Genomic DNA, 15,355 nt, shown 5'->3' with positions numbered 1-15,355 from the left:
TAGTGGTGTACAGTTGTGGGGAGTGGGTTTTGGGGGGGTTTAGGGGGCTCAGCACCCAAGGTAAGGGAGCACCTGGGAGCAATTTGTGAAGTTCACTGCAGTGCCCCTTAGGGTGCCCGGTTGGTGTCCTGACATGAGGGGGACCAGTGCACTACAAATTCTGGCTCCTCCCATGACCAAAGGGCTTGGATTTGGTCGTTTTTGAGATGGGCGTCCTCAGTTTCCATTATGGCTGAAAACCGGGGACGACCATCTCTAAGGTCGACCTAAATGTTGAGATCTGGATGTCCCCGACCATATTACCAAAACGAAAGATGGACGCCCATCTTGTTTCGATAATACAGGTTTCCCTGCCCCTTCACAGGGGCCGTCCTGCAAGGACGCCCTCATGAAAACTTGGGCACCCCATTCAATTATGCTCCTCCACCTATGCATTGAAAGAAGTGGCAGGAGGTTTGAATGCACTTAAAGACAACATGTAAAGTTTGCAAAATAAATTTTTAATTCAAAAGACAAGCAAGCAAGAAAGTACATAAACCATAAGCGTATGCATCATGACTAGCAGAAATACAACCCCCCCCCCCCCCAACAAACACACAGTTGTATTCCCTCTATGTTCTCCCCTTCCAGATTTCACCCACCCTGAATTTTCTTTCCCCACAGCTCCCATTATCTCCACACCTTCTTCTCATCACTCATGGATCTTTTTCAAAGCAGTAGGACTCAGGAGGGAAGTTTTCATCATGGTCTACTGTTAAGACAGGTTATTTTACTGTTAACCCCAGTTATTAATAGCTAGGTCTCATTTCAAAAAATAGGACCTGTGCTAAAATTGCACAAGCTAGTGACTGAGTGGTAGAAGCAGCAGTGGAGTGGAGTTGAACGGGTAGAAGTGAAGCGTCTGTTTATGCTTTCCAAAAATACTAGAACTAGGGGTCATGTGATGAAGCTACAATGTAGTAAGTTTAAAATGAATCGGAGAAAACCTTTCTTCACTCGACGTGTAATTAAACTCTGGAATTCGTTGCCAGAGAATGTGCTAAAGGCAGTTAGCTTAGCGGAGTTCAAAAAAGGTTTGGACAGCTTCCTAAAGGAAAAGTCCATAGACCATTATTAAATGGACTTGGGGGAAAACCCACTATTTCTGGGATAAGCAGTATAAAATGTTTTGTACTTTTTTGGGATCTTGCCAGGTATTTGTGACCTGAATTGGCCACTGTTGGAAACAGGATGCTGGGCTTGATGGACCTTTGGTCTGTCCCAGTATGGCAATACTTATGTACTTATGACAGGCTGGGAAGACATGTAGACTGAGTCCAAACAACAAGTATTCTGCTTCCAGGTCACATTATTCCACTCCTGAATGGCAATCTGCATAGGTGCCCCGTATAAGAGGCTTGCCTCCGCAGAACCAACCACTACCTCCCCATCCCAAGTCTGTGGCAGCAAGCAGAAGTAGAAACTGTGACCTTCTCTCTCCCTGCTGCACAGCTGCTGGTTCACTCCTATGCCGCTTCCCCAGGCCCACTGCCTCCCCGACTTACAGAAACCGAGTGTGAGGCCATAATCCTCTGTGCAGCACAGCTGACTCGGCTCGGTCTGCTCCCTGTGATCAACTTCCTCTTTCAGAAGCAGGCCCAGTAAAACTGGCTGCAATGAGCAGAGAATTATGGCCCCACACCCAGTTTCTGTAAATCAGGGAGGCAGCAAGCCCAGGAAGGTGGCCTGGTGGAGGTGCCAGCACTGTCAAGGGGAAAGGGAAGGAAGGTGTGACCAGGGGCAAGAAAGAGAGATTAGCAGTACTGGATGTTGGTGGGGGAGAAAGAGAGATGGGAAGGTGGTGGCAGTGGTGTTCCTGGGGGGGGGGGTGAGTGTGGTCCGCCCCAGGTGCATGCCGCCAGGGGGGGTGCTGCGCGTGCCTGTCCTCCGTTGTTCCATGCTTCTTCTCTGCCCCGGAACAGGAACCTATTCCGGGGCAGAGAAGAAGCATGGAACAACGGAGGACAGGCGGCGTGCACCCGGCGGGGGGTTCCTTCGCGGGGGTGTCTTTTCGCCGGGGGGGGGTGCGCGCTGCATCGGGGGGGCGCTGCACCCGGGGGGCGGGGCACATCGGCGATCCACCCCAGGTGCCAGCCCCCCTAGGAACGCCATTGGGTGGTGGGAAAGGAATAGTGAGAGAAACAGGGCAATGCTGGATGGTGAGAATGGACCAGAGAGAGAGAAAGAAAGAAAGAGAAGGGCAATGTTGGATAGTAAGGGGGCAATACTGATTACAGGGGGAAAGGTAGGGACACAGGAAATGCAGGACAGATCAAGGTAGGACCACAGAGGGTAGGTGATGAATATAGGGAAGGATAAGGACACTGAAAGGGCAGAAGTTGTACATGAAGAAACGGATAGGGACAGAGTCACCAAGGAGAGATGCATGATAAGATGGATAGGGATACAGAGGAAAGATGGATGGTGGACAATCAGAGACAGAAAATGTCTAATGGACAGGAGACCCTGCAAAGACAGAAAAAAAAAAAAACAAGAGACACTGGGACCAAAGCAAATAGAAAAATAAATGCTCAGACAACAAAGGTAGAAAAAGTATTTTATTTTAAATGTATTCACTGGAATATGGTAGCTTTGGGAAATTTGCACTTATGTTTATCTTTCTGTAGTATTGCTGTATACAGAGTCTGACCTTGAAGTTTCTAGTTCTATTTTTGTTTTTGGCTTCATATCTCTATTACTGATCTGTGGTCCCTTGTTTCATATTTTGTGAGGGTCTGTCTGTGTTTTGCTCTGTTTTCTCACCAGATGGTGTGTTGGTGTTGTAATGCCTGATATAGTAGGAGTGCTGTCTTTTCACACATAAGGTTAATTCTCTTTGAGACCCGTTAGCACTGTTTTGGTATGGTAAGGTTCTGGTTTGTTTTTGCACAAGTTTGTGCATAGTGTTTTGCAGTGGAGAAATTGTGTGCTGGCCTTACTGAGGTGACATCAAAACTTTAATATAATTTTAGTTTGTCATAACATCAGATATGATCTGATGACTGAGGGCAAGTGAGATGTATAAGAAATAAGAGAAGCGAACTATTAAATCTGCTTTAATTGAATTCCTTAAGAGACCTATATATTTCTATTGACGTTTACACTGTTTAATTTTATTACCACTTTATATTTTGGAATTTGATGCATATTTAATATCTAAATTTAATAAAAGGTATTATTTGCAACTATTTTAAGTGACCCTCCTTTCTGCATGTTATTTATTTGGATTTTGTTCACACCTTTTTCAGTAGTAGCTCAAGATGAGTTACATTCAGGTACACTGGATATTTCTCTGTCCCTGGAGGGCTCACAATCTAATTTTGTACCTGAGGCAATGGAGGGTTAAGTGACTTGCCCAAGATCACAAGGAGAAGCAGTAGGATTTGAACCAGCCACCTCTAGATGTCAAGGCTGGCTATCCAGGTATACTCCTAAGTATTTAAGTGTATCAATAATGGTAATAGAAAAGGAAATGCAAGCAGGCATGGGAGACAGCCCGTAGTCAACAATGCCACAGATTTTGCAGGGTTAAGAATAAGATGATAGGTAATGGTATCAAGCCTGAGGAGCGGAGGTCCAGAACTCTGGCTGGACAGTAGTTCAACTGACTATAAGGGAAGTGGTTCCTTTTGAATAAGTACCACGAAATGCGGTCACACATAGAGGAACTGAGGAACGTTTGCGGATTTGATCAATTTTAGAGGAACTGAATGAAGCTCTCCTACTACAATGAAGCATCAGCGTCATGACAATGGGAGCAAATTGTGCCAACTCATGGAGGATTAAAGGGTTTTTTATACCTACCTGGTTTGGAGCAAGCTGTGCTATTACTACAGTGACTTGTTTCAGCTGTGGGAATTTGTGGAACAGTGTTATCAACAAAAGAGAAGGGAACTCTGAATTGAGTGCAATTGAGATTTAAAGTGCGCTTGCGGATTTAAAAAAAATAAATTGGATGTTTCATTGTGGACAATTGTGTTGAGATAATTGGCAAGGTTGATATGTAATGTTCTATGAAGATTGGAATGTTATCAGTGGGCAATTTAGCTTAAACATAATCAGTAGACGTGAAGCTTTTATACTGTATATGAACAATCTGTTATGCAAATTATGTAAGTAGGATTGAGCCTAGTTAAGTCACAAGTGGATGTATGTATGTTGGGGGGTACTTTGTTATAATAAAGTCTATTTTGGATTTCTAAAAATAATGTCTGGAGCACATTAAATAAGGGGTATGAAGCCAAACAGCTATTGCATCTAAACAATATTGAATAGGGTTAAGATTGAGATGTTGCTAGACAATTATGGACTCAGGCCCAATTCTGGCCCCACCATGCTCCACCCCTGCCCTAGCCCCACATTACACCAACCCACCCACTTTAGCCTCCCCAAACAACTAAGCCACCAACACCTATGGCGGGCTGGAGGTGGCAAAATCACCATAAGACTCAGCAGGAGCTGCTGCCTCCATCTTCAGGGCTATGACCAGGCCCTGTTTCTAAAAAAAGGTTTAAGGATAAGGGGGAGGGAGAGAGAATCTCTTGAAGTGGGAGGTAAAGTGGTTTTCTCACGGGAGCAGCACTTACATTGATGTTGAGGTGATATGATACAAATATTTGAAAGGTATTAATCTACAAACAAACCATTTCCAGAGATGAGTTGGTGGTAGAACTAGAGGACATGAATTGAGATTGCAGGGGGGGGGTGGTGCTGAGTCAGGAACAATGTCGGGAAGTGCTTTTTCACAGAGAGGATGGTAGATACTTGGAATGCCCTCACATGGTCGGTGGTGGAGATGAAAAACAGTAACAGAATTCAAAAATACATGGGATAAACATAAAGGAATCCTTTATAGAAAGCATGGAACCAAACAAGCTTAGCGGTGATAAAATGGCAACACCAGTAATTGTTTCTTAATATCTGCTTGTATACTATGACTTTGTTCTTTATCATCATGCTGACCAAGATCATGCAATACTAAATGTTTATTTTACTAACATTCTTCCACTACTCATGATGTATTGTAAGCCACTTTGAGCCTGCAAAGAGGTGGGATAAGGTGGGATACAAATGCAAAAAATAAATAAAATAAAATAAATAAATAAAATAATTGGGAAGCAAAGCTTGAGGAGCTGGAGAACAAGGCCAGTGCCATGCAGACTTCTATGATCTGTGCCCTGAAAATGACAAGGACAAATCTAGATCAAGTACACATATATAGTATCACATCATGCCTTACGAGTTTATCTTGTTGGGCAGACTGAATGGGACAAACAGGTGGCTATCTGCCATCATCTACTATGTTTTGAAGGACCTGCCTACCACCAGGTTCCTTAAAAGAAAACTGTTTAGACCAGCCAAATACCAACCAACTTTAAATGTGTAAGAAAAAAAAGAGTTACATTTCTAGGGTTTTTTGTGTATGTTTAGAGAAGTATCCAATGGTCAAAAAATTGGGAAAAATGGGCACTAGAAAGTTGCTGCTAAGTAAGAGAAATGTTTCCTGAATGCAATACTACTGTCTCTTCCTAATAACTTTTATATGAAAATGAAACAGTTGACATCAGCAGTGATAAACAGAGCACAATAGAAGCAACGTTTGCTCCATTACATGGAATCAAAAGGTCTAGACAGAACTCTCTATCTTCACCAAACATGGTTGCTGGCAGGGAAACTGAAATCTTGCTTACCATGATTGCGAAGAAACTATAACCCCTGAAGGACTTAATGGCAGAGACTCATAGTACCAGTAAAGGAATTTAAATGGAAGTGACTGCCCTTTCGGCACAATTCTCTCTTTATTTTATTATAGGAATTTAATCCATTGGTTACAACAAATTTAAAATAAGAATTAAGAGCAAACAAAATCAAGAATAATTTTACATAACGGAAGAAATACGAAAAATACCTAGCTCATATCACAGGGAGAAAAAGGAACAAACCATGGATTAAGTCAAAGGAAATCAAAGCATTAAGCCCTCAAATCATTATGTAAAAAAATTTCATTTGACCCTATATCCCATACTATATTCTACCCCATCAAGATTTTTTATCCAACATAAATATCTCTAGGTGTCTGGTATCCTGAAAAGTATAGTTGCTACCCTGAAAGGAAATAAGGCACTTGCAAAGAAACTAAAAGGGGGGGGGGGGGAGTAGATCCTACAGCAAGGACTTGACTCTCCAATTCCAAGTAAGCCTTTCTCTGCAATTGGGCAGCCTTTGCCACATCAAGGAACAACTGAACTTTCTGTCTACAAATTAAAAGATGTTTCTTATAAAGGGAAGATTTTAATACCATTATTTTATCTGTTTCAGCTGCAAATGTCACTAAGAGTGGCTCTTGTAAGAAAATTATCTAGTGAATTTCCAAGAGAGCCTATTAAATTCAGGCTATCAGAAGATGTCATCACATCAAATTCATTCTCTCATTAATTACAAAAACTGTATTAGATATATTTTAACATTTAAATAAGAAAAAGAGGAACCCAACATTGGCAATAATCAATAACTCCTTGAAAACTCCTTGAAATATCTCACCAACATTCAGTGGACAACAATCTAGAATAAGGAAAATGAAGAAAATAAAAATGTCTTCCTCTCAACAAATGTTCCATGGCCACCATTTTATAATAGATCAAAAGGCTATCTTTAATGCCCAAGACCACAATAACCTAGGTGGTCAGTACCTGCAATTCCAGGACCTTAAGTCTAGCCAACGTATTGTAGAGGTCCTCTAACTTAACCATAATTTCTATGGTGAAGTTGTACATCTGCATAATCATCACCTGTAACAACTCCTGAGTCCAAATTTTCAATAAGTATCTTGACTGAGAGGGGGGACAACTCCTTTTTAATCTAAAGAGCCAGTTGGAGGAGAAGCTACCTTGGGAAGGTGGTAGGTCTAGATACTGAAGCAACAATTAACTCAACAGTCACACCAGCTGATGCAGAGCCCTCAAAGATCAACAGTTGAAAATCTTGAAGGGAGGTATTAGTTTTCATGAATGGGGTACACCCATCTGAGCATAAAGATGTTCCATATTGCTAAGAAGACATCAAGATGTTACCACAGCCTTTGTTTATCCTCTAGTCACAAATACATGTTGGTTTATCAGATGTCTCACCTTCACTGCAGAACTTCCTCGGGTGCAGTTCTTATTCTTCCTCTTCCCCATGTTGATATATTGTTTCTCCAATCAAAGAGTATTCCACAAGCACCCTCCAGCACTCTTTGCTGGACAACCAATGGGTCTCTGTTCCAAAGGGCTCCAGAGAGGCATTCTCCTTTGAACATGCCCCTGCTGGCACATGCCTGCAGCCACAAACCATAGTAGCAGCTAAAATATAAAAGTCCTGGTGGGGAGGTAATAGAAGACTGACTGACTTCTAGCCCAGAGTTCACTCAACGCCACAGGTCACAAGAATAGCCATACTGAGTAGCCCAATAGGCCTTCTAGCCCAGTATCCTGTTTCCAACAGTGTCCAATCCAGGTCACAAATACCTGGCAGAAACAGAAATAGTAGCAACATTACATGCTACCAATCCCAGGGCAAGCAGTGGCTTCTCCGTGTCTAGCACAATAGCAGACATTGCATTTATTCTCCAGAAACTTGTCCAAACCTTTTTTAAACCCAGATATGTTAACTGCGGTTAACACATCCTTCGGCAACAAGTAGCAGAGCTAAACTATTCGTTGAGTGAAAAAATATTTCCTCCTATTTGTTTTAAAAGTATTTCTATGTAACTTCATTGAGTTTCCCCTAGTCTATGCACTTTTTGAAAGAGTAAAAAATTAATTCACTTCTACTCTGTTATGATTCTACTGGGACAGGCAGGGTAGTGACTGGGTCTCACTCCTGATTGGCCATGTCACGGATTAGGCTGACGTCTGAGGCAGTTGACATCAGATGCTAGCCCCTACTTAAGCACACCTTTGCCTGCATAGGCCGCTCTAGCGTTATCTCCTTCAGCTTTGAGCTTACCTTGCTTCTGCATAGTCTGTGCATGTGGCACAATATGAATTCTCTTTTGTATGGTTGCCATTATTCTCTCTGTAGGAGTCGGTTCCCTCTAATTGCTTTGCTGTTGTTCAGCTTCTCTGTGTACGCTGCTTCCCTGTGTGCCTTGCCAAACACACACCACCAATAAAAAAATACAAATCAAAAATCTTTGGGAGAGAGAACGGAGGGTCTCACATAATAGCAGTGAGGCCACCTAGAACTGTCTCAGAATCCCTCAGGTCCTCTGCTCCTTTATTAAGAATGCATTAAGTCATAAATTAACTGGTTACATCACAAATCATGGGACACAAACTTTGAAAAATCATTGACTAGATTATATTCTGCTTACATCTGCAAGTTTAGGGGTTCAGGGTACTTTCCAAAACTGCTAGTGGTTCCAGTAAAAATCTAACACTTTATAGGAACATGGAACTAACATACATTATTCCATTCATCATCTGTATGCTCAGACATCTGCATGCATTGCATTCACTTACCCATTCTCTTCCAAACATGTTTATGTCTAATGAAAGTTTCCTTCATCTGGTAAAGATAGCATTTAGTAATTTTCCATCTAACATTTAACCTCTAATATTCCTCTCTATGAATGGGAGGGAGAACATTATTTTCAAATGTAACCTTAATATCATCAACACAAGATTATCTGTACTTCAGGAAGTAGATGAAAGCTTGGCTCTTCAACCAAGCCTTTAATGGAAGACGTAACTAACAGGGGGATGATCAGAAGCAAATGCCGGCACTAGAGGCTGTTAGCGCCATACTAGCACTGGCGTTTGCTAACGCCCCATGATCAGAGCCCTTGAGCGTGTAAAACAACGCCCCCATTCCCTCCAACAGCAAACCTGCCAGCGACAGGGGGCTGGAGGTCCGGTGGACCTCCGGTCCCCCTGATGATCCCCCCCCAGGTTCAGGGAGGGCTGGGATGCGCTGGGCGGGGCTATAACCATATAAGCGAGTTTCTCCCTTATATGGTGTATAGCCCCACCCAGCGCATCCCAGGATACACTGGGCAGAGCTGGGCGCCACCATTTTGTGGCGTTCAGGAAGAGGAAGGAGGCAGGCTACCCTCCCACCTTCAACACACAAGGTAGGGGTAGGGGGGACTGGACCACCAGGGACCCTTTGCTGGGGGATTAGGGGGGCTGGAGACCCACCGGACCTCCAGCCCTCCCTGAACCTGGGGGGGGGGATCGTTGGGGGGCAGGAGGTCCAGCGGACCTCCAGCCCCCCTGTCGCTAGGGGGAGGGGTTGGTTGGTCACCCACTAGGCCATCAGGGACCCTTTGCTGGGGGAGTTTTGGGGGGGATCGTCGGGGGGACCGGAGGTCCGACAGACCTCCGGGCCCCGTTGCTTGGGGCTGGGGTAGTTGGGGCCTGGTGGTCCCATGGACCTCCAGCCCCTGTGTTTGACAGGTTTTGGCTTTTGACAGCCCAGACCTGTCAAACAAGTGCGGGAGGATTGTGCTGAGCGCATGCTCAGGCACAATTCTCCTGCACTTCTACCCCATGATCAGAGATAATTGCGTGCTTAAATTTGCATGCAATTATCTCTAATCATAGGTCTAATAACCTTATTTTCTAACTCCTCTTACCTATCTATATGTTCCATCTTTGTTTATATCATATGCTGTCTATTAAAATATTCCAATACATATTGTATTGACATTGTAAGTAGTATACTATGCCATACTTTGTATTGTTATTTGAATATTTTTACTGCTGTAATTGTCTATTGCTTATGTTAGATTTACTCTTACTGTACACTGCCTTGAGTGAATGCTTTCAAAAGGCAGTCAATAAATCCTAATAAATAAATGCTCCTAGACCTCTATAGAATATGTATGAATGGTTCTTGTTTATTGGTCTTTTGCTTTTCTATTTTACTTTGGGGTGCTTTTCTAATTTGTAAAAATTGTTTTTAATTGTTAGCCGCTATGACCTGCAATCATAATTAGCAGGATATCAAGCCTTTTAATAAACATAAACATAATCATTATTGCATACTAAATCTGTTAGCGTACCTAACCCCATAATTTAGAGTACATCCTGAAGAAATGACTAAGTATGGCTTCATTTAAGAAATATTCTTGAGTATGCAATACAAACTGACAATTAAAACTGAAATGTCTCCTCTGTTATTTACTGAAGAGCATTAAGTCCATAATGGGCAATTAGTGCACACAAATAAGTTACTACAAAACAAATTAAGGGATTCATTTTCAAAACAAAACATGTCCAAAAAAGCCATAAAAAGTCATTTGGATATGTATTTACGATTCTTTCCTTTGTTGATATGTGTGATGTTATTGTCTTATTTCATAGTTTGTACTGTTTTCTTGTAGCTTTGTTAGCCACATTGAGCTCAAATTTCTGCGGGAAAATATGAGATATAAATGTCATAAATAAATAAATAAGGTGGCAAGACATTTTTCTCTCAGAAACATCCAAGTTGCCATTTCTGGCACCTCAGTTGTAGATGTTTTGCTCAACATTTTGTTCAAATTTCAAGGGGTTTGTTTTGGGTGGGACATCGGCGGCACCAAAAGATAGATGTTTTTTTGCAATAATGGAACAAAATGAAAATGTCTAGGGCCAAAATTAAGACTTTTTGGCTAGACCTGTTTCAAATACGACTAAGTGACCAAAAGGTGCCCTAAATGACCACTAGAGGAATTAAGGCATAACCCCCCTTAGTTCCCCAGTGGTCATTAACCCCCTACCAGCACCCTAAGATGTGAAACTGACAGTATATATCAGGCTCTATGACAGCTTCAGATATGATAGCCAGTACTATTAGAACAGCAAGCGTGTCTCAGGAGTAGCTTAGTGGTCCTACTCTAACAGGTACACTTGTTGTGAAATGTGGGACCCCTTCATAAAACACTAAATACTATACCTACATATAGGTGACACCTGCAGGCATAAGGGCTACTGTAGTGGTGTACAGTTGGGTATAGTAGGTTTTTGGTGGCTTTTGGAGTGCTCGCCATACAATATAAGGGTGTAACAGTGACATGTGTACCTGAGACCTTTTAATTGAAGTCCACTGCAATGCCCCCTAGAGTGCCCCACTGCTCTGCTGGGATGTCTGTATGGCCATTCTACTAAGAATACTGCCCCCCTCTCCATACATCCCATTGGCTTGTTTTTGTGCATTTTTCCCTTGCATTGTTTTGTTTGTTTGAAAATGATCCTAAAAGATGGATGCACCGAGCACAAAAACATCTAGTAAATAGCCATTTTTGACATTTTTCTGGTGTTTAAATGGCCATGTTCACTACTGGAGTTTTGGACGTTTTTTGCAAAACATCCAAAATCAATTTAGGCATCATATCGAAAATGCCCTTCCACAGCTTTTTACAATATTTTGCCTGTTTGCACACTAACCTGCACATTACTTATTTTTAAAATTATTTGGGGGGCAGGTAGTGGCAATGGAATCATTAGCCAGCTAGCTTAGCATGTTATACTTACAGTGCACTAATGGGCTTTTTTATAAAGGCACGTGCCTATGTACATGAAGCGTGCGTCAAATTGGCATTACCACCTTGCTAGTGCATGTGCCTGGTGGTAATTCTGAGTTTGGCACATGCTGAAAACATGTGGTAGAAAACAATTTTCTCTTTTCTACCGTGGGGATGTTCCCGGCGGTAATCAGCAGTTGGCACACACTGGACGGTTAACACTCGGGTAACGTGTGAGCCTTTACCACTAAGTCAATGGGTGGTGTTAAGGGCTCAAGCTGTAAATAGATGCACACTGATTTTAATTTTGCTGCACATCCATTTCCCAGCCACAAAAAAAAGAAAACCTTTTCTCCAGACATGGTGGAGAACTGGTCCAGCGTTTGTCCAAAACACACGCCCACGTTATCACAGGCCACCTTTTGGCGCACCTTTGTAAAAGGGACCCTTACTGATTAATGCAGAATTAACACAGGAACACTTTGTGCCTCCCAAACAGGAGACAGTAAGTGCTTCCACGTTAACTCTACACAGGTACCGCATGTTAAAATATTAGAACGCATTAAGCCCAGATTTTACTGCAGTTTAGTAAAAGGGCCCCAGTATTAACTAATCTAGAAAATTTGTTCTCTCTGTTCCTTCTTTCAGTTATGAACAAGGTGCAGATGCTGGAGGAGGGTGTGGCAGATCGAATCCAGATGTTGCTAAGGTCAGAGATGCCTCCAGTGCAGTTCAAGCTCCTTGGAACCTTGCGAATGATAACTGATGGCCAAGGTATAGACACAGAGGAGCAGGGGCATAATTAAAAAGGAGTAGCTGCTTTGATTTCCAAGCCAGGCTTCTGCTTCTCACACCAGCCACCACTAGGAATGCTACAGAGGGTGCCACACAATAATCAGACCTAATCATCAAAAATCAGGCGCACATGAACCTGGTGCCTGAGGGAGCTGTTGCTGTCATAACTGGGAAGAAAAGAGGGGGTTGAGGGAAACCCCAGGGAGTTGTGATTAACAGTATGTAGTGCCACAGCCCATGAGGTTCTGAATAAGCTGGAAGCCCAATGGAGCAGAAGAAATCTGCCAGGACCTAAAAAGGGAATGACAGGGAAAACTTTGGGAAAGTAGCGACAAATTGTGGGGCAGACAAATTCTCTAAGTGTGCACCACAACTTAGGTGCCTAGATGCCATACACTGAGCACTGATTCTGTAATGGTACCTTGGTGTCAATATTCCGTTACAGGATACTAGCATAAATCGGCATCAATACACCTACATTTATGCCTGTCAACTTACAACATATCATTAGCAGGCATAAATGTGCTTAAATGCAACACTTTAGCATATAACTTACAGTACTCTATAAGTTATGCACGTAAATGTTGATCCTGTTAATGCCCTTCATAGACATTAGCATGTGGTCATTACCAAATATTAATGCATGCTTACAATGGTGCTTACATTGGAAAGAAATATGATATTGTGTGTGTGCATAATGCTTCTTGAAATATATAATTCCTACTATTTGAATATAAGGTCAGTACAACATTTTACAGCAGATGTAAGTATCAGATATGTGATCTACAGTGTGCCAATTTCTAATTCAGTTTCACTCCTCCACCACTCCATTTCTCCCTCCCCATTCCTCGCTATGTCTCTACTACTCACCCCCTCCTACTATACCCCCTCCATCTCTTTGCAATAGTATGCTAAAATATTTGGCAAATCGTCTACACATCAATTGTATTCTTCCCAACAAGGGATATTGGCTATACTCCTTCTGAATAAGAATTTATTTTATATTGTTGACTTTGATTTTTGGACCAATCTATTTTCAAGATGGTATTGTTAATTATGTTTCATCAAGAATGCTTCATTGACACTGAGTTATTCATTCATTTATTCATTTGACTATTTATATACCTCTTAGACCTAAGCGGTTTACGCCTTCACTTTACAGGTACTGGGTCTGTCCCTATTGGGCTCACAGTCTAGGTAGTAAATTGTACTACTGTTGTTCCTGGGGCTTGACTAATCCAAAAGCAAAGAATATAAAATCGGCTTTTTTCTAGAAAGATCTACTATAAGGAAATTTTGTCAAATTCTTTGTATTTGTTGTTTTAGAAGAAGATCAAAAGTTGACTTTTTGAGAAATTTCTGGATAGGTGACTAAAGGAATCTTTTGGCTTACTTGTTAGGCCTGTTCTAGGAAATGTGTGCATGATGTTCTGATTGGCAAATAGGTTATATGGTGTTTATTTTAGATTCTTTTAGATGTGTTTTAATTGTGATATTTAGTTTTGATTTTGATATTATAAATTATATTCCCAAATTCATATATGGTATGGTAGATACAAAATTCTATTAAATTAAGGTTTAAACATTTTACAAGGTCCTTAGAGACTAATTAAATACAGCTTAACTTTTGGAATCAATAAGAAAGGAAAATAGTTATATTGTTAAATGTTAAAAACCATTTTGTTTTGTTCTGTTTTTAACAAGAATTATGGAAAATTAGGGACATTGGAATTTTTATTTGGTTTTTCTACATCCTGGTTTTTGATTTATTGCTATGTAAATTGTACTATTTATTTCTGTAAACTGTAGTAAATCAAATCAAACCTGAGCTTTGGAGACATCATAGGTCCCTTCTTTATACATCATCCTCTTTGGATAATTCTCTTGGTTTAGTAAAAAAATATCACAACCTATCAAAAAACTCACTCTGAGAAACAGGACTATTGCAATTGTACTAGTCAATGCAAAATAGTCTACACTTTTAAGATATCTGGGCTGTGATATTCATAATGTAAAATGATTTATTGGTGGAACATGTCCTTCCATGGGAGGACAAACAAATGTCAGCATAATGTATTATCTTTATATGGCAAGATGAGCTTTTCTCCTTACACCTTTAATTACCTTATGTTCTATTTACCCATGAGCTAGCATTGACCTTAATTAACTCAGCATTAAATGTATCTACTACCAAGCTCTTACTAAATTAGTTACAGTAACTGTATTACCTAGTGTAAATTCATTAGGTACTCACTCGCTCATGCCTTCGGAATTTATAAAGACCATTTTTTCTTGACTTTGTTTTTATTTTATTGAACATAATTTCTAAATGTGCCTCTATTGTCCCTCCTAGTGTTTAGCTAGGAATCATTGTAGTGCTTTTTCTCAGGGAGACATCACAGATCAAGCAGTAGTACGTCAGCATGGCTGACATAGAGGCCTTTTTACTAAAATGCATTAAAATCTGAGCTTAACGTGTTTTAATTAGGGTCTTTCCCATGTGTTATACCTGGATTTTTGTGGCAGTATTTAGGGTTTTGTGTTTTGCAGGTGTTGCACTAATTTGTCCATAAGCTTGCAGGAATTGCAAAAACCTTGACATGGGAGCACGTACCATCTTCTATTTAGGACATTAAGTGCTCCTGCATTTAGCCTATGTACTTATCACTCAACATGTAATTAAAATCTGGAATTTGTTGCCAGAGAATGTGGTAAAAGCAGTTAGCTTAGCTGGGTTTAAAAAAAGGTTTGGCTAGCTTCCTAACAGAAAAGTTCATAAGCCATTATTAAAATGGACTTGGGAAAATCCACTGCTTATTTCTGGGATAAGCAACATAAAATGTACTGTTTTGGGATCTTGCCAGGTACTTGTGACCTGGATTGGCTACTGTTGGAAACAGGATACTGGGCTTGATGGACCTTCAATCTGTCCCAGTATGGCAACACTTGTGTACTTGTGTACGCCGCTGTCTTGACTTTCTTTCATCTCAAACTATTCTTGACTCACTCCAATCTGGCTTTCGCCCTTTTCAT

At 41.2% G+C, this 15,355-nt stretch overlaps 1 protein-coding gene across 1 annotated transcript in view; it reads left to right on the top strand.

Annotated features, from left to right (window-relative positions):
• The window catches only part of LOC115471279 (rap1 GTPase-GDP dissociation stimulator 1-like), a 135,705-nt gene that overhangs the window by 63,215 nt on the left and 57,135 nt on the right, over positions 1-15,355 (top strand). The window contains exon 9 of the mRNA XM_030204980.1: positions 12,176-12,301. Within this exon, the coding sequence (XP_030060840.1) occupies positions 12,176-12,301 (126 nt within the window). The remainder of the gene's footprint in view (positions 1-12,175; positions 12,302-15,355) is intronic.

Source organism: Microcaecilia unicolor, chromosome 5 (genome assembly GCF_901765095.1).
Source record: "Microcaecilia unicolor chromosome 5, aMicUni1.1, whole genome shotgun sequence".
Taxonomy (NCBI): domain Eukaryota; kingdom Metazoa; phylum Chordata; class Amphibia; order Gymnophiona; family Siphonopidae; genus Microcaecilia; species Microcaecilia unicolor.
The sequence above is the reverse complement of the archived record's forward strand: the minus strand, read 5'-3'. Positions and strand labels throughout refer to the sequence as shown.